The 26,308-nt window shown below is 45.6% G+C and overlaps 3 protein-coding genes across 10 annotated transcripts in view; 1 reads left to right on the forward strand and 2 right to left on the reverse strand.

Moving 5' to 3' along the window:
• Positions 1 to 10,496, reverse strand: part of RBMS2 (RNA binding motif single stranded interacting protein 2) — a 104,265-nt gene extending 93,769 nt beyond the window's left edge. The window contains exon 1 of the mRNA XM_060306922.2: positions 10,294 to 10,496. The gene's annotated coding sequence lies outside the window, so the exon portion shown is untranslated. The remainder of the gene's footprint in view (positions 1 to 10,293) is intronic.
• Positions 10,497 to 10,780: 284 nt separating this feature from the next.
• Positions 10,781 to 24,443, forward strand: GLS2 (glutaminase 2). 8 transcript variants are annotated; one of them, XM_060305511.1, is made up of 18 exons: positions 10,781 to 10,889; positions 15,669 to 15,768; positions 16,209 to 16,330; positions 16,944 to 17,073; positions 17,607 to 17,686; positions 17,771 to 17,934; positions 18,149 to 18,207; positions 19,500 to 19,532; positions 19,814 to 19,872; positions 20,412 to 20,478; positions 20,626 to 20,676; positions 20,898 to 21,074; positions 21,771 to 21,902; positions 22,016 to 22,108; positions 22,278 to 22,339; positions 22,862 to 22,938; positions 23,228 to 23,291; positions 23,438 to 24,443. In XM_060305511.1, the coding sequence occupies exons 2-18, from the start codon at positions 15,688 to 15,690 to the stop codon at positions 23,592 to 23,594; spliced, it is 1,608 nt and encodes a 535-aa protein (XP_060161494.1). In that variant the 5' UTR covers positions 10,781 to 10,889; positions 15,669 to 15,687; the 3' UTR covers positions 23,595 to 24,443. The 8 variants fall into 8 exon arrangements, 7 of the variants coding, with proteins under 7 accessions (XP_060161494.1, XP_060161493.1, XP_030722460.1 ...); XM_030866600.2 differs by lacking the exon at positions 10,781 to 10,889 and adding an exon at positions 10,901 to 11,187; XM_060305509.2 differs by lacking the exon at positions 10,781 to 10,889 and adding an exon at positions 11,184 to 11,448.
• SPRYD4 (SPRY domain containing 4) lies at positions 13,630 to 26,174 on the reverse strand. The gene is made up of 2 exons (XM_030866613.2): positions 26,063 to 26,174; positions 13,630 to 25,697 (listed from the first exon to the last, which is right to left on the reverse strand). The coding sequence occupies exons 1-2, from the start codon at positions 26,145 to 26,147 to the stop codon at positions 25,159 to 25,161; spliced, it is 624 nt and encodes a 207-aa protein (XP_030722473.1). The 5' UTR covers positions 26,148 to 26,174; the 3' UTR covers positions 13,630 to 25,158.
• Between the last annotated feature and the right edge of the window lie 134 nt (positions 26,175 to 26,308).

Raw genomic sequence — 26,308 nt, forward strand, 5'->3', positions numbered from 1 at the left:
TGCTAATGCAGGGGACACGGGTTCGAGCACTGGTCTGGGAGGATCCCACATGCCGCGGAGCAACTAGGCCCGTGAGCCACAACTACTGAGCCTGCGCGTCTGGAGCCTGCGCTCCGCAACAAGAGAGGCCGCGATAGTGAGAGGCCCGTGCACCGCGATGAAGAGTGGCCCCCGCTTGCCACAACTAGGGAAAGCCCTTGCACAGAAACGAAGACCCAACACAGCAAAAATAAATAAAAATAAATTTAAAAAAGCAAATCACAGCTCCCATTCATACTCAAGAGGAAGGGTTTACACAAGGCATGAATATCAGGAGGCGGGGATCATGGGAGCCAGCTTAGAATTTGCAATATACGGTATACCTTTCCATTAACTAATTTCTCCCTAAAATTCTTACGCCTCCTATAATAGGTTTATTCATGTGCACTTCTCAGTTTGTAATGCCATAAGAAATAGGTATAATTATTACTTCAATATAGGAATGCTATTGAATTCTGGATACTGATCTTTTATCTAGCAAACTTGTTTAACTCTCTTATTAGCCCCAACAATTTACCTGTCACTTGGATTTTCCTCATAAATATCACTTGTGAATAATGACAATTTTGTATCTTTTCTTGTAACCTTTATATCTTATGCTTATTTTTCTTGTCTTACTGGACAATAATAAGACCTCCAATAAAATATTTAACTGAAGTTGTGATACCAGGCCTGTTACCTGAAAAACCCTTTGTCAGGTTTATCAGGATATTCCTTTCCTTGTCTAGTTTGCTAAGAACTTTGAAGATGAATAGGTATTTAATTTTATCAAATACTTCTTCTGCAGTGACCAGGAGGATCAAATAGATTTTCTCTCTTAATCTGTTGATTTGGTAATTATGCACATTTTCTAATGTTAACCATTCTAGCATCCTTGAGATAAAAATTCCTTGATCATAAAACGTATGTTTTATGATTTTTGCACCTATGTCTTTATAATTATCTTTCCTAAACTGTCCTTGTCTGGTTTTGGTTTTAAAATATACAGTAATTTAACAAAACAAGTTGTAAAGTTTTTCTTCTTTTTCTATTTCATGGAACAAAGTGCATAAGATTGGGATTATCTGTCCATTGAAAGTTTCACAGCACTCCCACATAAAACTATCTGTATTTTTTTTTCTGCGTAAATGTTTAAACTACAAACTTCTCATCTCAAACAGGCTCTTAGATATTTCCCAACACTCCTACAAGATTCTAGTTAGTGCCTTCTCTTACTTCTACAAAAGCTATTCTAAATATTTACCATTCTCAAGCTTTCTACCTCACTTTTTCTCCCTATAATCTTAGCATATAATATTCACCTGCTATCTTCAACCTTTTCATCTCTACTGGCTTTCCTCCTCAGCATACTGAGATGATGATTTTCTTAAAAAGACAAAACAAAAACAAACATGCAAAACAAACAAAATCCCCTTCCCTGAACTATAGATTCTTCTCTAGCTATTCTTGTTCTTTTAATTTTCCCCATAGTCAAGAGTAATCTGGACTTCCCTGGTGGCACAGTGGTTAAGAATCTGCCTGCCAATGCAGGGGACACAGGTTTGACCCCTGGCCCGGGAAGATCCCACATGCCACGGAGCAACTAAGCCCATGTGCCACAACTACTAAGCCTGTGCTCTAGAGCCCACAGACCACAACTACTGAGCCCGTGTGCCACAACTACTAAAGCCCATGCACCCAGAGCCCGTGCTCCGCTACGAGAAGCCACCACAGTGAGAGGTCCGCGCACTGCAGTGAAGAGTAGCCTCCACTCGTCACAACTAGAGAAAGCCTGCGCACAGCAACAAAGACCCAACGCAGCAAAAATAAAAAATTATAAAATGAATAAATAAATCTTTTTTTAAAAAAAGAGTAATCTACATTTGCTAAGTGTCCTCATCTCTCATTTGTTTTTTTCCCCATTCATTTTTCTCTATATTTTAAGTTATGGTAGATTTGGGAAATCATCAATGGGTTCCATAAAAACACAACGTAAACAGATTTGCATTTCTGAAAGATCACTTGTGGCTATGCTGTTAAGAATAGAAGTGAGTGAAACTGATGGGAGGGAGAACTGAATTAAGAAGCTTAACTAGAATAGCAAGAATGGGGAGAAGTAGATGGATTTGAGAACTATTATAGGATCTGAAGGATGAGGAAATCAAAGATTACATGTGATTCCAGCTGAATAATGGATTTTGATATTCATTGAATAGAAAATACAGATGAAGAAATCTGACTACGTAAAGATAAAAAATTCCTACATGGCAAAACTGCAAAAGGAAAACCAAAAGTCAAATGATAAACTGGGAGGAGGAGGAATGTATGCAACTCATTTCACAAAAGGCTAATATCCAACAAAAACATAGGAAAATACATGAATAATTCATAAAAACGGAAACACAAATGGTTCTTAAACACATAAAAAGATGCTCAACCTCATTGGTAATTTTTAAAAAGTAAAATAAAAACAACACTAAAAAAAAAACAAACACTGAGATAGCATTTTATACCTATTGGAAAAACAAACATTAAAAAACAAAGTGATAATGAACTGAGGTAAGGGTGGAAAAACAAGTACTCTTCTGATTGTTGGTGAGACTGGAAAATGGTATGACCAATATGGAAGGCAATATGGCAACATCTATCAAAATTACAAATGTATAGACCTTTTTATTTTAATAAATTTATTTATTTATTTTTGGCTGCGTTGGGTCTTCGTTGTTGCATGCGGGCTCTTGGACTCAGCAATGCTACTTCTAGGATTCAACTTACAGTTATATTTGCAAACTTGCAAAATAAAAGGATATATAATCTTATTCACTGCAGCACTGTATTAGCTAAGGTAACCATAAAATAAATTGTTTTGTTTTGTCCAAATCGGGACACTTTTATAAGAGAAAGGGACACTATTAATATTTAAGCTGGACATATATACACTACCAAATGTAAAACAGATAGCTAGTGGGAAGCAGCAGCATAGCACAAGGAGATTAGCTTGGTGTTTTGTGACCACCTAGAGGGGTGGGATAGGGAGGGTGGGAAGGAGACGCAAGAGGGAGGAGATATGGGGATATATGTATATGTATAGCTGATTCGCTATGTTACAAAGCAGAAACTAACACATCATTGTAAAGCATTTATACTCCAATAAAGAAAAAAAAAATTTAAGCTGGGACAATTGGCATAGCTGAGACTGTCCCAAACAAACCAGGAATGAAGTCATTCTAATAACAACAAAAGATGGAAAACAATACAAATATTCACCAATAGGGGATTTTTAAAATAATAATGATACATCCAGACAATGGAATACTACATAGCCATAAAAGGAAGCACATTATACACTGATTTGGAAGGTTCTCCAAGATGTATAGTAAAAAAAAAAAAATTTTAAGGAAAAATATAAAACAGTGCTTATATTATGTTACCATTTGTGTAAAAGAGGAAAAATATAATTGCTTAGACATGAATAAAATATATCTGGAAGGATATATAGAAAACCAATAACAACATTTGCCACTGGAAAGGGGAAGTGGGTAGCTAGGAAACATAAACAGGAGGGTGACTTCACCATATGCCCACTTGTACCTTTTGAACTTTGAACCAGATGAATAAATAAAATTTTAAAAGAAAATGGTCCTATTAATGAGTTGGCTAATTGATAAGTTTTATGACCTATATTTTTTCCCTGCTTGAGCTTATATGCTGAATAATAAAAATTCTATTGAAACAATCACAACATTGTTAATCGGCTATACCCCAATATAAAATAAAAAGTTAAAAAAAAAAATTTTTAGGGTTTCCCTGGTGGCGCAGTGGTTGAGAGTCCGCCTGCCGATGCAGGGGACATGGGTTCGTGCCCCGGTCCGGGAAGATACCACATGCCGCGGAGCGGCTGGGCCCGTGAGCCATGGCCGCTGAGCCTGCGCGTCCGGAGCCTGTGCTCCACAACGGGAGAGGCCACAACAGTGAGAGGCCCTCGTACCGCAAAAAAAAAAAAAAAAAAAAAAAAAACTTATTCCAATACACGTGCTTAACTAATGATGTCTTAGGAGTTTTTAAACATATTAATCTATTTGCTGACCTTGATGAATTATTATTTAAACTTTCAACTCCACTGAATCCCTTAAAGCCTATGAGCCTAAAGCAACACAATGGCAGCATCAGCTTAGTTTCACCATAATAAATAATAACTGAGCATAAAGAAGTGGTAAGTGTAACAACTTTTTCAAAAAACTTGGTGATGGAAGGAATACAGATAAGAGTAAAAATATATCAATTATATCTCAAATTTTAAAAAAAGAAAAAAAAGCAATATTGATGGAAAATCTGAATTGCATAAAGCTACTTAACTGAAATATATTTTAATTTAATCACACACAAAAAGAGTCAAAATATAGTGGCTGTTTCTTAAGATGGCAGAGTCTTGAGCATATTTAAATGCTGAATGATGGAGTCATCAGAAGAAGTTGAAAAATAGAGCAAAGTAAGTAGAGAGATTAACCTGAGAGTGGAGGAAGGAGTCCTCTTAAATAGTATCTGAAGAGATAGATGTTGGTTATGAGTGTAATGGCAAGCAAATTGAGGGCTTCTTTATGAAGCAATGGGATGGTAAGTTTAAATGAAAGGAGCTTTAAAAGAAGGTTTACTATGGAGTTGCCTTTAGGCTGTGGCTGAATATTCTTATCACAGTATTCAAAACTCTTCATAATGCAGCCCCCAGTATACCCTCAGCTTCACTGGTCCACATATTCTCACTCCCAACCAAACTCACTCCAACCAAACTCATCTAGAGTCCCTCAACTGTTCCTCTCATGATGTTTGTTCTTGCAGAGCTCTCTGTCTGGAACACCTTTCTCCTTATGTGCCTGCAAACATCTCTCAACCTTTATGAGTTGGCTCCACACAAGGGATCCCCCAGAGGAAGCCTCACTTCAGCATCACTGCCTTAACCATGGCTTCCCCTCCCTCCCTTGGGTGGGAGGGGGTTCCTATCCCCCTCTCTGTTTTCCCTGGAGGCAGATGTCACAAAGCATTTGTAAGTTGCTTCAGGTGCAAGAACACCGCCCACTCAGGACTTACCCCCATTATCCTTTTCAGACTGGCCACACACTAGGGCAGTGTGAGGAGCTAGCCGGGACCAGGTGGTGGAGCAGTAGCTTGGCGTTCTGAGCGCCTAGCATCCTTCTCTAGCATTGTGATGCCACCTCCCCTCCTTGTCCCAAGGTTGTGAGGCTTTGTCTTTCCCTTTGGTGTCACATGAGTAGAACAGGGTCCCCAAAGCCCATGTGATCATTTCCCAGGCATCATTCCCTGGTGCCTGTGGGATCCTGCTTCATGCAAGGTAGGGGAAGAGGGCTCCAGGGCTGGCCAGGAGCGACACCTCCTGAAGGAAAGTGGGAGCTTCTGATTCTAAGGCCCTGGCCTAGGCCTCTATCCTAATATTGCAGGAGGGACCTCTCTCCCAAGCCCCATCCTAAGGATTAGCCCTTGGGCCAAATCTGCCATGGGGTCCAGCTATGCTTTTCTGACTAAATAAGCAATAAGAGGCTCTAAGCTGATCCAGTTCCGAGGCCCCTTTCTGCCCTGCTTTGCGTCTCCTTGCCTCCAGGTGAAGGAAGAGCTGGTGCCACCCGCTTTCCTATCAGACTTGTCCAGGTGTTCCAAGGGACTCATGACCAGAGCCCAGCATGGCTTGGTGGGAGTGTCCCCGCTGCTTCTGCATGAAGCCTGGCTCCATAGGCCTCGTTCTCGCCAGAACCCTGCCCCGCCCCCATGCAGTTCCTCACCGGAAATGCCACACCCCCACTCACCCTCTCCTCCCTTCCCTGGAGAGGCAGCTCAGCCAAATAGGTCTAAGCAGGGTCCATCGGTGTGGACCAGAGCCAGCCTGAAGTCATTATGCACCTTCTGGTCTCCAGTTTCACAGTGTGTTAGGGGCAAGAGATGACTGCAAGACGTGCTCCTTAGAGGAATCAGGCCAGACTCAGTTTTGGAGGAAGGCAAGCTTGAGAGGGAGCCAGTTCACCCCAGGATCTCTTCCGGGGTTTCCTACCAGCCCTTCCTGTTTGAGGCTGGTCTTCGGGAAGCAATAGGCCACCAGGCCTGGTCGACCCCAGTTCACGCCGTGCCAGGAATCTGCCCACCTGCCAGGTTCAGTTCTTTAAGGTGCCTCTTCAGGGACACAGTGTGTCTCTCTGATTGGGCTTCTAAATCAAAAGCCTGATGTTCGTGTCCCTCTCATAGGGGGAGCTTTGGACACAGGACCAATTTGGAAAGGGTCAGAGTTTCCACTCTGCACATTGTAGAGGGGACACTCTGTAGGTCCATGGGTCCCTTACTATAGCGAGGTTGAGTAAATTTGCCTTCAGTTAACCTGGGACCTTCTGTTTAATTCCCTCCTGCCTCCCAAAGATTTTGACCATTTTACAAATTCACCTCTGTTAACAGTGGCCCAGAAACTTCTCTGTGCTAAAAGCATGGGAAGTCTAAAGGCAGTCATTCCCTGGGAAATGGATCCCGTCCTGTTTTGCTACCCCTACCCTGTTCATGAGGCCTCATTCAATAAGGCAACCCCTCCGTAAGGCTGTCCTGTATCCCATGTCCCAGAAAGGTCAAGTGTCTGCGGAAAGTAAGCCTGTTTTCCCCTTCAGGTCTTCAGTCGGTTACTTGCCACTACTGTCCCTCAGTCGCCTTTTTTGTAAAATGGGGTTTTAGTTTTGTCCTTTTAATACTGGTAAATACTTGCATTCAAGCAGGGGAGGGAAGGCAGGGGTCTGGCCCCCTGCACCATTCCTTTACTGCTGTGGGGTTTGCCCCTGGAGCAGACCCTCCTCTTTGCGCCCCGTGAGCTTCTTTGCTTGTAGTATCTCAGATTTTACATGTTCCATGTCGTGCCACGCAACCCCCTTCAAGATACCGTTTGGAGGGTGGGGGAGATCTGCTTCCCAACGTGACTGGGCTGTGGGGTTCTGACTACCTTGCTCACAGGTTCATGGTTTGATAAACTTGTTGTATTCAAAAACTTGAGGGGCTTCCCTGGTGGCGCAGTGGTTAAGAATCCGCCTGCCAATGCAGGGGCACGGGTTCGAGCCCTGGCCCAGGGAAGATCCCACATGCCGCGGAGCAACTAAGCCCGTGCACCACAACTACTGAGCTTGCGCTTGAGAGCTCGCGGGCCACAACTACTGAGCCCGCGGGCCACAACTACTGAAGCCCGCACGCCTAGAGCTCGTGCTCCGCAACAAGAGAAGCCACTGCAGTGAGAAGCCCGCGCACAGCAACAAAGACCCAACGCAGCCAAAACTAAAAATAAATAATAAATAAAAATTTAAAAAAAAACAACACTTGAAATGTAGGACGCCATTAAGTGTCTGTTTATATTTTTGGAATATCTGTACTACTTACAATTAACGAATAAAAGTGGGTTTAGGGCTTCCCTGGTGGCGCAGTGGTTAAGAATCCGCCTGCCAATGCAGGGGACACGGGTTTGAGCCCTAGTCCGGGAGGATCCCACATGCTGCGGAGCAACTAAGCCTGTGCACCACAACTACTGAAGCCCGCACGCCTAGAGCTCGTGCTCCGCAACAAGAGAAGCCACCGCAATGAGAAGCCTGAGCACCACAACAAAGAGTAGCCCCCGCTCACCGCAGCTAGAGAAAGCCCGCGTGCAGCAACGAAGACCCAATGCTGCCAAAAATAAATAAATAAAATAAATTTAAAAAAAAAAGTGGGTTTAAAAAACCCATCCATGAATGGGAAAAAGAAAAAGAGTTGGCTCCAATCCCCCAACCTCCCTTGATGCCCCTCTCCCTTTATCTTAGCTACCCTTCACCCCGAGCCTAGTTAGATGCCCCTTCTTTCTACTTCCTTTTTCATATCTCTTCACCTCAGCATTTTTCATTAGGAATTTTAAAAACTGGCTTTCTCATTTCTTCCAATAATCAGAAACTGGTTTTTTGTTTTTAATTTCTGTATTTCCTAGCACTGGGCCTGGCACACTATAGGCCAATGAATAAATATTCATTGAGTGAACTGAAGATGATTATGTCAGAGCTCCCAGTACTTATATTTTACCCAGTAAAAGACAAGATTATCTTTTACAAATGGAGAAACTAAGGCAGGAAGGAATGTGCACCAAGAGTAACTTTTGCAGAACAAACGCTAATGAAAAAAATAACTTATGTGAAATAATCTTTCACTCTGACTAATTAAGATTCTAACTACAATCTAAAGAGTAGAACAAATGACAGTCTGTAAATCATAACAAATATACATCCTCCAAACATAAGCATCAAGTTCCCAATTTTGTACCACAGAGGATATAGCTTTTCTGATTTAAAAATTCAAAATCCTTCCCCATACACCACAAAACTCTAGCACAACAAGGGACTGGCCTAAAAACCTACTATTAGAGATACCTGAAAGCTTATGAAAAGCTTCGGGTTTAGCTGGCCATGTCACAGCTGGCTAGTACTTTTGCAAAGATTTAACTGGATAGGACCTTTTCAAATCAGAAATTAAAAAAAGAACTTAACATTGCCAAACTCTAACCACCTGGGATGACAAACTTGTTCTTAAATATCTTATACTTTACACAATGCTGTGGGCCTCCCAAGTCACCGGTTCACCCTCCATCCTCATACAAAAGTAGCAATGTTATAGTGGAAGAAGAATCAGTCCAAAGGTCAAAGTGCTAGATCTCTATGCAAAGAACCTCCCCTTCTACAGGCAGACTTTCTTCACTGCCCAACCAGTTCCTACTATCAGAGAGACCTGGGAAGAAAAAGAGTGAGGAACTTGTTACTGATTATAATTAAAGCTAATTCAAAAAAGCAGGGGTAGGAAATAAAAGGAAGCAAACACCTGGGTAATGTTTAGAAATTCCCTAACACATGTTATCTTTCTCGTGACAGCTCAAAAAACTTCAGAGATATAACATTCCTATGAAACAAGGATAAGATTAGCCTACTACATTTGGAAAAGTTAATGCTGGCTCGCATTTATACTAAGTATTAAGACCCAGAACTTTCTTAAAGAAGTAATGGGCAAAGCCATTAATAAGGCAGCCAGGGTAAGCTGGAGTCCCTGAATTAGAGTCCTACCTATAGGAGAATGGATAGGGCAGATAAGGAATAACTAACTACAGAAGGGAAAAACAAACAAAAACAAAAGGAAGGTCACTCTAACCTGGTTTCAAACTAAATAAACCCTCTGACCTTAACCAAGCCAAAGGAGAACTGCCTTTCCACAGAACGCACCAGAGTATCGTTTTGATATTTCTTTTCCCACAGTTACCCTTGATGCTCATTTTAATCCAAAAACAAAAAGAAAAGCAAGTGACATTTTGTGATACAGCCAGCCTCTAGCCAATTCTCAGTACCGTATTATACTGCTTTGACGTAAATGCTTCCTTTAGGAGCAACTGGAATAATTCAGTGGTTAATTTTGGGATGAGCTGCATGATGGAGAGAGCCTTGTAGTCAGAGACTTGGGTCTGATTCCTGACTCTGGTACTTATTAGATGGGTTATCTTATTCAAAAAAGTCTTGGGACTTCCCCGGTCATCCGCTGGTTAAGAATCCATCTTGCAGTGCAGAGGACGCTGGTTGGATCCCTGGTGGCGAAACTAAGATCCCACATGCCGGGGGACAACTGAGCCCCTGCGCCACAACTAGAGAGAAGCCCGCGCACTGCAACAAAAGATCCCACATGCTGCAACTAAGACCTGATGCATCCAATAAATAAATAAATATTAAAAAAAGAAAAAGTCTTAATTTCTGAGTCTTAGTTTCCTCATCTTCAAAATGGGACTAGTAATAACTATTCTTTAGGTCTCTGGTAAGAGGGAGAGACACACTATATAAAGTGGTTGACAAACCATAACAGCTATTATTTCCATGAGCTCCTACTAAATACGGATGCTGTGAAGATATAGGTGAATGTTCTCCTAGTTGCAAATGATAAAATTCCCGAATGTGCTTACTTTTCAAAATTCTTTTTGTACATCTTTTCTGCCTGTGAGGAATACAGAGGCAAGCAATTAAATTAGCTAAAATTTAGGGGACACCTAACGGCTTATAAAATGTTTAAGGGATCAGAGTTAAGGACACCTAAGTCTTAAACAGACACCAAATAATTGGCAGAGGTAAAACGAGAACCCAGGCACCCTAGCAGCCCAGGATGACCTTTCCCCCGCCTCATGATCTCACTGAAGTGCCTGGGCGCTGTTTCTGGTCGGGGTAATTTCCTGCCATATGACTCCTCACTCACCAACACCGCGTGCTGGAAACAAGGCATTCGTTGGGCCTCCATGCCGCGCTACAAGGCCGGGTACTGAAGGCCGGTTTTGGACTTCGAATATCGGAGGTCACTAAGAGGCCTCTTGAGCAGGGCTCACTCTTATCCGAGTGTAGAGAGGTACCGCTTTCCCCTCTTTCCGAGAATTCCATCGTTCTGACGCCGCCACGTCCTTCGCCTTCACAACTGCCCCACCTCAGCTTTCCCGCCCTCGGCGCTTGCACGCACAGCGGGCCGCAGCGAGCCGGAACGCGGAGGAATCCGCCGGCTTTTTGTGGACGGCCCACCGCCTTGCTTTCATTGGGTAGCCTCGTTTTATCTCCGCCCCCAAGTTTTTTACTTTCTCAATGATTGGGCCTGGGCATTGTCCATCCCAACTCTCAGGCACCGCCCACTTCTCACCAGCCACTAGACACCCTGCGCTCTGTGTTCCCTATCGCGTGCACTCCACATCGACGCCTTGTCTAGGCGAGGATTGGGTGCACCTGGCAGTGTACCGAGCCTTGTAGGGACCGGCCCCTCCTCCTGCTCCAACCCCACCTACCGGGTCTCACCTCTCCACCCCGCAGGTCCGGCACTCCGTTGCTTAGCTCGCCCCACGTGGTCCGCGTTTCCTCCGCCCCTCCCTCCGACCACCGCTCAGAAGCCCTGGGAGCTCTGGCCGAGCGGCCGGCGCGCTGAGGGGATGCGCTCCATCAAGGCTCTGCAGAATGCGCTGAGCGGGGCCGGCAGTTACTGCCGGCGGGGAGGCTGGGGTCACCTGAGCCGGAGCCCCCTCCTTGGCGGGGGCGTCTGGCACCACCTCAGTGAGGCCGCGGCGCAGGGCAGGGAGATGCCACACAGCCACCAGCCGCAGCATCAGGATCAGTAAGGCTCGCGGGACAGGGGCAGAGGACAGGCACTCTCACTGTCGTTCCCACTAGCTTCCGAGTCCCCTTCCCCAAGGAGCGCTTCGCATCTCCCTTCTCCTCTCCTCGCTTACTGGCCTGCGATGCCTTTTCCTTTAGATTTGGGGCTTTGGGTCCGCCGCGCTCGGGCGGTAACGTGCCGTCCGCCCGGCAAGGCGTTTGGGCAGGTCAGTCCTCGGGATGGTGCCTGTCCAAGGTGCGTACTTAATTGGGAGCGCAGGTGGGTGCGGAGTGTTGCTTGGTGCGCGTGTCTGAGTGCAGGGCCGTGTGCGCACCGCCCATCCTAATCCTCCTTCTCTCCCCTGTCCTCGTGTGTATATTAGGGGATGCGTGGGTATAGAACAGCCTGCCTAGAGTCCTAGTGTTCTTGGGTCTGTGTGTGGTCGATCTGTGTTTCGGCGTGTGTGATGCTCGTGTGTTACTGGTGCGCAGATACTTGCGTATGTGTTGGGTGTGTACGTTATCAGGGTTCCCTAATCTGTAGAATAAGGGTGGTTCTCCGATTGGTTTTTGAAGGAGGAAAATCTTTATAATGGGGGGGGAGAATCATAAGACGCAGATCTCCCAAACCAGAGCCAGTCAGAGCCGTTTTATGTGCTGCTCAGGCGGCTCCCTGATTTAAGGGGTTCTCTTCCCTTGGGTTCTTACTCTGCCCGAGAGGCTGCACCTCTCTCCCCCACCGCCCTGGAACACTTGGTGGCTGAGCTTCTTCGAGACGCAGAAACGGAGCTGAGCAGGAAATTTTTTCCTCCCCAGAAGCCAACATAGACACTATCCAAGTAGTCCCTGCTTTTTTATAGCAGGAACAGGAAATGGACCATCTCCCTTGTCATTGATATCTACTGATGACATTCAGAAAGACATGCACACCATAATTAAAGTAGCCAGACAGACTGCTCTGTCCTCTACCTCACCACCACTGGAGTCCCTGTCCTGGATAGGTAACATCCAATAAGGTATTATCTATTTATTATTAATAAGAATTAGTATTATGCTGTACTTTTCCATCAGCCTCTTCTCAAGGAGACACAAAATGTTTAAATTTTAAAGAATAAACCCTCTCTCTCCTGGTCTACTCTCCATCCTGGCTTTTCCCAAATAATCACCTTGGGAGAAATGGTGGTGGGCTAGAGAAAAGGCTTAACCTCCCTCACCCTCACACCTTCTGTGGGATGGGGAGCAAGAAGCATCCCTGTTTCCTCCACACACACCCTTCCTTACCCTGTGGTGTCAGGTGATGGAAGTGGTTTGTTTTGTTGTTGCTGTTGTTGTTTTAATTGGCGTATAGTTGATTTACAATTGGAATTGTTTTTAGGAACCTTAATCCTCTTGCCTATTGCTGCCTGTGCTCCCAGGGACTTCTTGGTAAAGGCCTTGGACCAATGCTCCTTTGGGCAGGAGTTGAGGGCATGGAGGGGGATGGGTTCTGGGAGTGTGACACCATGAGGGGAAGTGTTCTTGGTGGATAAGGAGGGCAGCAAAGAGAAAATGCCCTGTTATTTAGGTTACTGTTTTGTTTCTTTAATATTTAACTTTATTTCTAATTATTAAAGAAGAACCAGGTAAATAGAGTATCAAGAAGAAAATCAAGATCCCAATATTAGAGGGAACCATATATCCATATTTAATAACTATCCATGATTTAAACCCATATATATACTCTATATGTATATATAAAATTGAACAAAAATAGGATCATAGTATTCCTATTCTTTGGTAGCCTATATTTCCCATTTATGAACAGCTGTTATTATGATTTAATGTGGGCATGCATGATGTCATCTTAATGGCTGCCATTTTGCCATTTTAAGATTCCATTGTATGAGGTATCAGTTTATTTAACCAGTCTTCAATTTGGTTACTCCATATTCTTATGCACTTGTTCAATTATTTCTTAAATTCCTAGGAAATTTTGCTCCCCAGAGACATGTCACTGATATTTTGTATAACCTTCTAGAGATATTTTATGCATATATCAGCAAATATATGTTGATATTATTTCCACTTTTTACAAGTGGTATCATACTATACATATTATTCTGCACCTTACCCCACCCCCAACATTATCTTGCAGATCAATCCATATCTTGGTCAAAGGGTATGCAATTTTTTTTTAAATGCTTGTGATACATTCAGCCGTGTGGCATTGTTTCCTGTCTTCCTTCATTTTCCAGGCAAGGAGACCTGGCCTCAAAATATTCCTGCGTACTTTCCTTCTTGAGTTATTCCTCAGATAGCTTTTTCCTCCCTTCCTCTGCCACCACATGGATCCTTTCCTCCCTATAGGCACCAGCCTCATTATAACAACTGGATTTCTTCAGAAACAGAAGAACTCCCCCCTCTCCTGGTATTCCTCCTGGCCCAAAACACACACATGCCTAGTCTATGCCAAGTTCCTTGAGAGGCTCTTTATTTTTAAATGCATTGTTTCAATAGATAATATATTCATAATCATATATCAATATATCATATCCATTAGGTAAAATGTACATATTTGTATGATTCAAAATTCAAAATATATAAAAAGATATATAGTGGGAAGTATCCCTCTTGCTTCTTTTGCCCAGCACCTGCTTCATCTCCCTAGAGGGAGCTAAATCAGTCTTACCGGTTTCTTATATATCCTTCCAGAAATATTTTGTACCTGAAAAAACATACATATATATGTTCCCTTTTAAGCATAAATAGTACCATATACTATAAACGCTGTTCTACAGCTTTCTTCTTTTAGTTAATGTTACATCTTAAAGATCATTCCATATCAATACTTAAAGCACGCCCTCATTTCTTTTTTCTACATTGCATAATATTCCATCATATGAATATACCCTAATTTACCTAACCAGTTCCCTGTTGATGCACATTTGGGTTGTTTCCAGTGTTACTATTACTAACAATGCAATGAATGACTGTGAATATGTTACCTTTTAGGTACGTGAATACACTTATATGGTAAATACCTGGAAGTCAAATTGTTGGATCTAAGGGTTTTGAAGGGTCTAATCTCATAGTTATCATATTTGGAATGAGCTGATAAAATAATTCCTCTAAATCTGTTAACATATTAATAGAAGAAATCTTGAAGATCAAAAATCTTTAGTACCTGTATTTTTAGGTGCTATAATCCAGTGAGAGAGATACTTTAGGGAACAGGGGTATTCCTAGAAATGTAACTTGGTGATTCTTTATTGAAGATCCGTAGTGTGCTAGGGACTTTGCTCAGTTCTAGGAAGACAAAGATGTATAAAACACGAAGACATAACAGTGGAGCAAGGGAGATTGTCTTCTGTCAATAAGATGGTATGTTGTGTCATACCAGCAGCATAAGCAAAATCAAGAAGTTTGGGAAAGGCTTTACAGAGTTAGTAACATTTGATCTGGACCTTGAGGGATAAGCAGGACTGTGCAGGTGAAGGAGGAAAAGGTCTTTCCATGCAGAAGTTTCAGTGTAAACAACAAGGGCCAGGAAGCCTGACAGTGCCTAGGCCACCTATTTATTACCTGGCATAACTGGAGTATGGGGGCATAGTGGAGAATAGGAAAGGAATATTGACAGGTTTTAAAGAGCCTTGAATGCCATACCAAGGAATAAGAACTTATTTTGTAGGCACTGGGGAGCTATCAAAGGTTTTTGAGTAGAGAAATGATATTTGAGTTTTAGAAAGATAACTGGCACATTGTAGAAGGTGGGTTGCAAGTCAAGAGAGTGTAGGAGCAGATAGGTAACAGACAACAAGGAGCTACTGAGCATCTACTTTGTGAAAGATGGTTTTTCATGGAATGGCATTTAAATTAAACCTCACATCACCCATGTGAAGCAGATGTTAAACCCTCATTTTAGGGATGAGGAAACAGGTTCAGCTTTATTAAATAACCTGACTTACTATCCATATTAAGATCACAGCTATTAAAGGCAAACTGGTTCTTTCTACAACGCCGTGCTAGCACAGGGGAAGAGAAGAAAAGAGGGTGGATTTGAGAGACATTATGGAGGTAGATTCATCCAATGTTGGTTATGAACGTAAGGTATGGGAATTATCCAAATGATTCCACATTTCCGGCTTGCCCCCCGCCCCCGGGTAAGTGGTAACACTATTAATCCAAATGGGAATCACAAGAGGAGGAGCAGAGGGAGGGAGGCAAGATGATCTCAGGCTTGGACATGTTGAGTCTGCAGTGCCTATGGGACATCTAGAAATGGAAGTATTTAGAACGCAACTAGAAATAAATGTCTGAAGTTTAGGAACAAAAGAAAGAGAATAGGATTTAAGACTTCTCAGGACCGATGTGAAGGTTGGAATTATAGGGGTAGATCAGATGGTTCAGGGAGAAGGTGTAGACTGAGGACACCTACCTGCTGCTAAGCCCTTGTTCTAGGAGGAGGAGCAGGGAGGAGTTCTCAGGTTCCTGTCCTCCTCCCCTGTCTCTGCCCCCAAACAGTGATTCGTCAGAGAGTGGCATGCTGTCCCGTCTGGGTGATCTGCTCTTCTACACTATTGCTGAGGGACAGGAACGAATCCCTATCCACAAGTTCACTACTGTAAGTTCCTCTCTACCTGCTCAGAACACTGATCCCTTAGGATCTCTGGAAACTGGGGAAAGGAAGGTAGGACAAGTACAGGGCAGCTAATGGGTTGCTTCATGAGGATGAAGAATAGCTGATGATAGCAGATACCTAGGCTGATGAGGCAATCCCATCCCTGCCCCAGGTGGGATGATTCAACCCTCTGACTCAGCCCATCTTTTTGGTTTGCGACTTTGACCCAAGGGGTTCAGAAACCAGCTGCCTTGATGAAAAAGGGCAGGAAACCCCTATTAGCCTTCAAAACTGTTATATTCCATCCTTTCTTGGTCTGCAAACCCATTTCTTCCACCTGTTGTAGTAGTTGGGGTTGAGTTAATTGTTATCCATTGGGAAAAATGATTAGGATTAGATTATTGTCCTTGTAGCTGACCTTACCAGGCTCCTTTCCCCTGAAGGCACTGAAGGCCACTGGACTGCAGACGTCAGATCCCCGGCTCTGGGACTGCATGAGCCAGATGCGCCGCATGGTTCGAGAGACCAGCAGTGGTGGCCTCTTGGACCGAGATCTCTTCCGAAAGTGAGGGCCCCGGAAACAAGGGCACTGCTCTCAAAGCAGTTCTTTGGACACTTTGACAGCAGGAAGGGATACTGGGGATTGGATAATTCAACCCCTCAACTTTATTACTTATTTATTACACAAGTAACACATATATATGCCTATACGTATTGTAAAAGTTCAAGCAACAGAGAAATACATGTTCTCCTTTCCCTCTCTCCCCATCCCTGTCCCTTTTCCCAGAAGTAAACATTGTTAACAGATTAGTAGATATCTTCTAGATAATGTCCTAAGCATTTACATATATATATAGGAATATATGTAAACATACTTGTATAATTTAAGATTTAAAATATAAAGATGACCTACCATACATATTATTCAGGTATTTATTTTTTCTCCTATCCCAAGACACTGTGTCTTGGAATATCTTTACATATCATTACAACCCCTCATTTTAGAGGCATAGAAACTTAAAACCCAGAAAGATCAAGTGATATGCCAAAGGTTACACAGCTGTTGGTCCCAAACCCAATGACCACTCACACTTTCTTCGTTCCCAACTTCCATGGCTCCAGAGTGAGTCACAGCTGCATCTCTCCAGCCCCCTAACCCAATCGTGTCTGGGATCCAGGTGTGTGAGCAGGAACATTGTGCTCCTGACCCAGGCATTCCGAAAGAAGTTCGTCATTCCTGATTTTGAGGAGTTCACGAGCCATGTGGACCGCATCTTTGAGGATGCCAAAGAGCTCACTGGAGGCAAAGTGAGGGCCAGGGGACTGAGGGATGGGCAAGGGCTCTGGACCAGATATACCTTGCTTCTCAGAGATTTCCTGGGGCTGGGAATTCAGTGGATGAGTGATGAGAAGCAGAACCTCTAAAAATGGGGACAAGGGCTTTATGTATTTTACCTGTGATTTCTAGAACAGGTGAGGGAATCTGAAGTTTTTATGGAGACAGCTGACATAAGGATTCAATAGAACTTTGAAAGAGACCTACAGGGTAATTAAGCCTAAGAGCAGAAAAGGGAAGCTGACCCCAGAATTCTCTTTATACCTTCTATGGGCTTTACTGCCATCTCTATAGGAGTGGGGCTGCAGAAATACAAGGCCTTCTAGGACTTAAGGCTTGGGTGTCTCTAGGAACAACAGGCAGGAGGGAACCCTGTTTGTCTTGCAGAAGACAGAATTTTAGCTTTTATCTAAAAGATTCTCCTGACCCGAACCTCAGCTCTGTTCCCCCTCTCCACATCCATGTCTTCATCCTGTCTCTGTTTTCTCTACCCACTCATACCCAGGTGGCGGCCTACATCCCTCAGCTGGCCAAGTCAAATCCAGATCTGTGGGGCGTCTCCCTGTGCACTGTGGACGGTCAGCGGTGAGATGCTGGGTGAGGAAGGGGAGGCAGGGCACACGGGCAGAGCATAGTCCGACCCCTTTCATGGCACCTGCTTGCCTCCAGGCACTCCGTGGGCCACACAAAGATCCCCTTCTGCCTGCAGTCCTGTGTGAAGCCCCTCACCTATGCCATCTCCATAAGCACCCTAGGCACTGACTACGTGCACAAGTTCGTGGGCAAGGAGCCCAGCGGCCTGCGCTACAATAAGCTCTCCCTCAATGAGGAAGGTGAGCACTCCCTGGGCTCAGACCAGACTCACAGATGCCCCCTTCTTACCCTACCCTCCTCCCAAGGGTGTGTGTTTCTCTGCCCTTCCTGATCAGCTCTGTCACTCCATCCTCCCCAGCAAAGAGATCTTTCCCATTTACCCTACAGAGTGGGCAGGCGGTAAAGGTTTTGCTCAGTGGCTGGTAAGACTCTGGGTGGTTTGTATTTCCCCAGGAATCCCCCATAACCCCATGGTCAATGCTGGTGCCATTGTTGTGAGCTCCCTGATCAAGGTCAGTGCCACCCTAGCCTTCTGGAAGGTACTGTTCTCTAAACCCCCTTGTTCCTATATCCCTCGTATCTGCCTGTCTCTCCAGGGAGATTGGTGGGGACTTGATTCCTTTGAGGGTGCCCAGGAGGCAGTGAAGACACAGCAGGGACTCACAAATTATGCTGAGGATGTTAGTAAATGGAACTGTATCCCAGCTCCTACCCATGAGTCTGGAGCCCAGAGCTTCCTGGCTCTGAGGGAAGTGAGCAGGTCCTGACCCCAGCCTAGCACGAAGGACCAAATGCCACACACAGGGGGAGGACAGCTCTGTTAGGTACTGATTGGCCACTTGTGGGTAAGGGACACATGGAAAGAAGGGTGAATGGCCAGAACAGGGCAGCTATTCACGTCACCTGGAGCTGTGAGTTGGCCTTGAGCAACGGTGTCTGGCCAGCCTGTCAGCTGTAGGTCTCCCAGGGCTTGAGCAAGAACCTGAGAGCAGTGTGGGCAGCAACAATCCAGAGCCAATAACAGCCCTTCCTGGGGAAGGTGGTGTTAGGAACCCTCCCCCCAGGGACCCAAGTGTCAGAGTCCCTGTGGTGTTGACACTATAGCTGACGAGTACAGGAAGCAATTGTGGGGTGGGGGGAGGGGGATGGACCAGGCTCAGGCTCTCCCCTTGCTCCGGGATAGCTCTATCTACAGCCCTGTATCTGGGGCCTGCCTCATCCCATTCCTATCTAAACAGGCCCTACTGACTTGACTCTTAGCTAAAATCTTTAGCTTTATTTCAGTTATCAATATAATTGATATAATTGAATATTATAATGTATGCAACACACACCATCCTCCCATTCCCATCACTCACTCCAGTCTTGGAAATGGCCATGGGAGTCAGGGGTAGGATAGAGGAAGCCTCCAGCCTGGGGTGTAAGGAATGAGGATGGGGACCAGGAATAGGGGTGGGGCTTGGGAACAGGATTGGAATCAAGAAAATGAAAGTGGGAGTCAGGGATGATGGTTGGCATTGAAAATGGAAATGAGAGTGAGACTCAGGGATGGGTGAGACTCATAGCTGGGGTGAGCTTATCTGTACTCATTACCTGATAATAAAATCTAAATGATTTGGTTTTTAAGATCACTAGGTATGCATGGATATAAAAAAGTCTCAGTTGTTAAAAAAAAAAATTGTAAAATGCAACACACACCCAGTAGCAAAACCGGTCTAACACTTTATCTCCACTACATCCTTCTGACCCTCCCTGTCATCCTCCTAGGCTTAGAATACTGATATCTCTTTTTGTCTCCTTGCAGATGGACTGTAACAAAGCAGAGAAGTTTGATTTTGTAAGTTCCCTCACTGCTCAGCCCCTGGCTGCTTTTCTCCATGGCATGTTGTCCATTCCAGCTGTCCCAGTGCCTGGCTCTAACCCCACTTTGATGGTGTACCAGCCCATACTAGAAGCCTTATTTCCAGAGGTGTAGGAATCTGCTGGCGTGAGGGAAGAAAGCCTCCTGAAGTCCCTGCTGGGATAAGGACTGAGGAGTGCAGAAGGGTTAATCAGCCTATGTGTTTACTAGGGGTCCTTACGCATGGGGTGCCTCCCATGCCCCTTTTTCTCTTCCAGGTCTTGCAGTATCTGAATAAAATGGCTGGGAATGAATACATGGGTTTCAGCAATGCCACGTAAGGCCCTGTTCACAGGATTGGCTGAATGTGTGTGGGGATGTGTGTTTGAGTGTGTGTGTGTGTGTATACGTATGTGGGGGGCGGGGAATGGAGGAGGAGGATAGAATCTTAGGAAGAAGAAATCCCAGGGGAACCTTGGCCTTTCAGCTTCCTCTGAGCCCCTTCATGGACATTTGTTTGCTTTGTAAAAGGATCTGTTCCATTTCTATTTGGTACTTAATGAGAAAGACAGTGTGAGAGTTTGCACCTGGGCCCTCTCTTGCCAAGTCTCTCAAAGCCAAAAACCTCATTTTCCTAGACTAAATGACTAGATCATTTTGGGTTTGGTTTTGTTTTTCACACTTTACAATAAAGCTGGACCCAGTGCTTTCTCAGGTTCGGAAGTTTTCTCCAGTGTAAGTGTGAGAATTAATAAAGGGGCTGATTTAGTTTGACATGTGTGATCTAGTTCTGTCTCTCTCAGGGAAGGTATTTTTTCCCCTTCTCCTCACACCCATCCCTCAAATGTCAAGTACTAAATTGGGTGTTTGCTTCAGATTCCAGTCAGAGAAGGAAACAGGGGATCGGAATTATGCCATCGGCTATTATCTAAAGGAAAAGAAGGTAACTGGGAGAGGCTGGTACAAAGTCCCTGGGAATTCTGTGGCTGGTGGAAGGGCGATGGGGGCTGGGGACTTCGGCTGAGGTCCTGGCAGTGTGACAGGGGCTGCTGATGGCCTGAGAAACGCTCTCCCCTCTTCTTCCTTGCAGTGCTTTCCTAAAGGGGTGGACATGATGGCTGCCCTGGATCTCTACTTCCAGGTAAGCAGATGCCGCCATTCAGCCCAGCACCAAGGGAACGGGACACACTGCCTTCCTTGCTCTGACCCACAAGAGGGATACTCATCTCCAGTGGTTCTGGCATCCTTCAGAAACACCAGGGGAACTTACTGAAGGATCAGGATGTCAAGAACATTGCTCTACACCTCAGAGCACAGCATTCAGGTCCACACCGGACCCTCACCTCTGCCTCGTCTCCACAGCTGTGCTCCGTGGAGGTGACCTGTGAATCAGGCAGTGTCATGGCAGCCACCCTGGCCAATGGCGGGATCTGCCCCATCACAGGCGAGAGCGTGCTGAGCGCTGAAGCAGTGCGCAACACCCTCAGCCTCATGCATTCCTGCGGCATGTATGACCTCTCGGGCCAGTTTGCTTTCCATGTGAGTGCTTCTGGCCCTGCCATCCATTTGCCATGAGCCCAGAGCCAAGAAAAGGGGACACCGAGTCTCTGAAGGTGGAGAGGTGGACACCTGTTCCTGCCTCTCACTCACTAACTTCCAGCCGGGCAATTAGGCCAAGAATCCTTAGGGGAGTTTGTCAAACACAGTAAGTCCCTCAAACACATAAACACATGACAGTGCAACTTCAGAACCACTCCTCTGCCGCCCCTCACATCGCTGGTGATTCTCTTCCAGGTCTCATACAGGATGTCACTTCCAAAGAGAGGCTTTTCTGACCACCCTCTCTCCACTGGGCTCTCCCTCCCACATCATTCTCTATCACAGCACCCTCCTTTTTTCCTAACATGTTATCATAAGTTGTGATTATTTTTGTCTATTTGTTTGTTTACCTATTTATTGTCTCTGTCCTACCACCAGAATGTAAGTTAACTGAGAGACCTTGTCCTAGTCCTAGCACATCATCAGGCACAGAGTAGATACTCAGTAAATATTTCCTTACTGAAGCCATAAATTTAAGAGGGGGCAGGGGAGGACAGGAGTAAGAAAAGCTAATTAACAAGCCAATAGGTTGAGATGGCTGTGGCCTTGCCCATGAAGTCATTTGGGATAGACTAACTTGTTAACACAGACTTGGGGCACCTCTTGCTCATCCACAGTTCCAACTTTGTCCCCAAGGTGGGCCTGCCAGCCAAGTCAGCTGTGTCAGGAGCCATCCTCCTGGTGGTGCCCAATATCATGGGAATGATGTGTCTATCACCTCCCCTGGACAAGCTGGGGAACAGCTATAGGGGTGTCAGCTTCTGCCAAGTAAGTCACTTTGCATATAGTATTTAATATTTTTGAATGAGAAAATAAAGCAATTTTGAGCTCCTACTAAGTACAGGGAGGAAGTAAACAATCTTTTTGCCTTACAATCCTAGAAGTTGGTATCTCTCTTCAATTTCCACAACTATGACAACCTGAGGCACTGCGCTCGGAAATTAGACCCACGGCATGAAGGAGGAGAAGTTCGGGTAAGGAAAACCCCAGGTGGCTTGTAAGACTATTTCAGAAGAGAATATTCCGTAACACTTCAGTAAAACCCTTGGCTAAGCATCCATGCGGGAGGGCGACAGGGTAGAGCTGGGCATGGGTGGGTTCAAAGTCACAGTTAATCTCAGGTGGGTATGATTTGTTTTCCAGAACAAAACTGTGGTGAACCTGTTATTTGCTGCCTATAGTGGAGATGTCTCAGCTCTTCGAAGGTACTTCTACTCTGACCAAATAAACACAATAAAATACTCCTGGTCAGAGACCTCATTAGCCGTCAACATAGCAATATAGTTAAGTGCTTCAGCCTTAGAGTCAGACTGAATGGTCAGAGACTACATTTAAATGAGTTTTTTTAAAAAGGTACAGTGACTGCCATGTGATAAGAACTTAATTAATGGTAGCCACCGTTATGATTAACCTGGGTGTTAAAAGCAGAGTCCTAGGAGGCTGGTAAGGACCCTGCCTCAAATGGATTACCAACATCAACAAATATGTACTGGGCACCTACTACAGGTAGGCAGTGATGTTTCTGGAACCATCACACTCCCATCTCTCTGACGTAGGAGTAGCAGTCTCATCTGGATAAAGAACACAGACTGTACACGGTCTACAGATCTTGGTATAAGCTCTGTTTTGCTTTTTCTGGAACTCATCCAGTCTGACCCCACTTCAGAAAGGATACCAGTGATTCTAGGCTGATCTGGGTAACTCCAGCTACTTTCCACTCCTCTCAGGTTTGCCTTGTCAGCCATGGACATGGAACAGAAAGACTATGACTCCCGCACAGCCCTGCATGTTGCTGCAGCTGAAGGTATCTGAAGGTTAAATAAGAGAGGAAGCAGATCCTAAGACCTTTCTTTTCTACCAAGAGTACCCCGCATTGTATGTGCCCTCAAGGTTACAAGGGCAGCAACTAGTTTTGTCCAGCTGTGCTTCAGTTTGCAGGCTCTTATTGGGTGCTGCAGGGAGCGAAAATGGGAAGAGGCCTTTCCCCCCTCCCCTTTTAGTTCAGACTCTAGCTGCCAAGGGTCTGTACTAATGTTAACACCAAAAGGGTCAGGATCTATACCCTCTCATTTTCCTTCTGCCTGTATTCCTAGGACACACTGAAGTTGTTAAATTCCTTATTGAGGCTTGCAAAGTGAATCCTTTTGTCAAGGACAGGTGAGTAGGATTAAGCTGAAAGTGGGGGGAAGGGAGGTGGGCAGCAGCTTCTCCACCACGGCCCTCCAGCCACCACAGTTATGTATATAACCAGGGCACTCTTGATGTCTTCTTTGCCTGATCATGGTCTTTGTTCCTCCTCTCAGGTGGGGCAACATCCCCCTGAATGATGCTGTGCAGTTCAACCACCTGGAGGTGGTTAAACTGCTCCAAGATTACCAGGACTCATACACACCATCTGAGACTCAGGCTGAAGCAACAGCTGAGGCCCTGTCCAAAGAGAACTTAGAGAGCATGGTGTGAGCATGGGGCATGCACAGTCCCTGCATAAGAGAAGCACGAGCTGGCCACACACTTAACATATAACCACCAAACATGCTACAGAGGGCCGCACTGCTTCAGTGGTGGTGGGGGGGCGGGGGGGCAGTGCTTTCAGTGAGAGTCAAAATACCCCATTCCGTTGGCAGACAGAGTATAGAGAAGTGCCTTTGTGGACTCCTGCAGTAGAGCTATCCATGAAGATTGTGGGCTTCTTTAAGGGACAGCCTAATGGCTTAGCCCACTCCAGATCATCCCAGGTCTTCACGCAGGTCCCCTCTTCCTCTCTCTGAAGAAGCCATTATGAGAGAGAGATACTCTGGTAAGGGGCTCTAGCCACCACGCACATGTATATATCCACAGAGAAAGAGAGGAGCTATGCACCAGGCTTTAGTCGTCTGGAGAGATCTGCCCCCCTTGACCAGGAAGTGCTGCTACTGCTAACAGCAATTTTATAGACAGAGGAAGTATTTTGTGCTCAAATAAACTTTAATTACACAAATTATTATTTTTGCTAGACCCAGTCCTTCTCTTTCTCCCCTAGGGCCATCCAGCTGCGTCACCATCATAAAGGTAGAGTAAGATGGAACCACAGGGTCATACAGAGCCCAAAGAATACATATTTCACATATATACTCACCCCACTAGGTTCTTTTCAATCCCAAATACTGCTTTAGGCTAAGTGTATTCTGCTCCAAGTGGGGACAAGTGCTTGGGTCTGAACAGGCCCCAAATTGGATTGTGCAAGACTTCAGGCCTCCCTCCTCCCTCTGCAAGTTACAACTATAGCAGAAATGAAGATGGAACTTCTCAAGAATAAAGTTTCTAGTACTAATCCCCACATGTCTCTTCCCCTTTGGTCATGGTTGTAACTGGTCCAATGATTGCAACAGATTGACCAAGTGTCAGAGGTGTGCAAATTAAGGCAGATGGACTCAGGGTGAGGAGAGCTGCAGCTGTCTGGGGCTGAGAGTCTGTAACACTGAGGTATTAGGCAAGGAGGGCTCTGTTCTCATTCTGACACAGTCAATAAAGCACTACCTGAGGGAGCCAGAGCCCAGACTCTGTACGTGCTGTACAGAAAGGGCAAAGTCATTCACTGCACCACTCCTCCAGCCAGAGGTAGAAAGGATTTACTCTGGAGAGATTCGGTAAAGCCCCCAAAACAAACAGGTTACATGTGGGCAAAGGGAAGGAGAAGTAGCACAGTGATGAATAAATTCAAACAAAGCTGAAAAGTAAGACCCTAGGACTGAATACAGTCTGAGAAAGTCCTGGGCACAGGGAGGCAGAGAGACTGAAGGAAGCAAGTCAGAGAAAGTACATTCATGGTAGCCTAGGAAATTGGCAATAGTCTGGGGGAGGGGAGAGGGTAGCTGTATGCCTAGCTTTCACAAGGTAGGGGAGAGGAAGCTGACAGATATTGCACAGAGGATCCATCACTGAATTGTGGGAGCTAGCAGTTGCTTGGGGCACAGTTAAAAGGTTTCAGACACTTGGATCAGGAGGCTGGCCAAGAGCGTGATTAGGGACTCCAGTGATGGACATACTAGAGGCCTTCAGGCACCTCAAGCCCCGAATGGGTCAGCAGCTCTCCATCCCAAAGGGCAAAAGCAGGCACCACTGGACCCCGGAAATCTGTCTGTAGTGTGTGGACCACAGCAACCCGACTCACATCCACCAGACTCAGCTTCTGGGCCTCATACTCCAGCAGCAGCCCCACCTTCTCTGGCTGCCCAATGCCCTCAATAGGGGCTTTCTCGTTGGCCAACATGGTGTGCCACTTGCGCTGAGCATAGATGAACACCCAGGAACGATCGTCAACACCGATGCAGCTATCCCGGGAAATATCCACGTCTGCCACTCCTATCCGGAATTGCTGGGAGCGCTTCACTGTCACCTCCCAGTAGTGCCTGCCACTGGTAACCGCTGTGTCTGCCAGCACCACTGCCCACTCCCGGAAGCGCTCCACATTCGGGGCCAATTTTGTGGGCTCCAATCCCACCATGCCGTATTTGACACCTGTGTCACCTTTGAAGAGTGCCAGGCTGCTGTGAGCGGTCTTTTCTTCCAGTTTGAAACTGACGCCTGCGGGCAGAGCAAAGAGGCTGGATAATGACGTGCGCTAGAACTCTAGAACCAGTGACGTACATATTCCGATCTGAAACAGGCAATCAAGAGATCACGAGGAAACACGGAAGAGTCGGAACGTCAAGCGGGTAAGAGTGGGGGCGCTTTAGTATGGGCAGCCCAAGGATCCGAAAAACTCGGACTGGGGAAGCCCTGGAATTTAAAGAAACCAGAGAGTGTCCCAGGTTTGGAATCTCAAGACCAACGCGGTGGGGGAGGGGGAATGAGTCGAAGGGGCTGGAGTTGTTTCTCCGAGCGGGCTCCAGGAATAACAGATGGAAACTATTTTGGAAGTAAAAGAGAGTAAAATGATATAATCCTACCTCTGCGGGCATCTACGGCGGCAACCCCCAATCGTTTGGCTCCCCAACGGCTCAGGCACAGCGAACGACCAAAGGGCAGCGCCATCTTACGCCACGGATGAACAGGGCACGCCCCCCGCCCCGCCCCGCCCCCCTCCGCACTGGCTGAGACCCCTCCATCTGCCCGCCTGCTCCCCTGGCACTTTGTGCGCGAGAGGCAGCAGCGCAGTGTGATGACGTAAGAGAACCAGCGCCCCCCAGGGAGCC

This window comes from Globicephala melas, chromosome 10 (genome assembly GCF_963455315.2).
Source record: "Globicephala melas chromosome 10, mGloMel1.2, whole genome shotgun sequence".
In the NCBI taxonomy this organism is placed as follows: Eukaryota; Metazoa; Chordata; class Mammalia; order Artiodactyla; family Delphinidae; genus Globicephala; species Globicephala melas.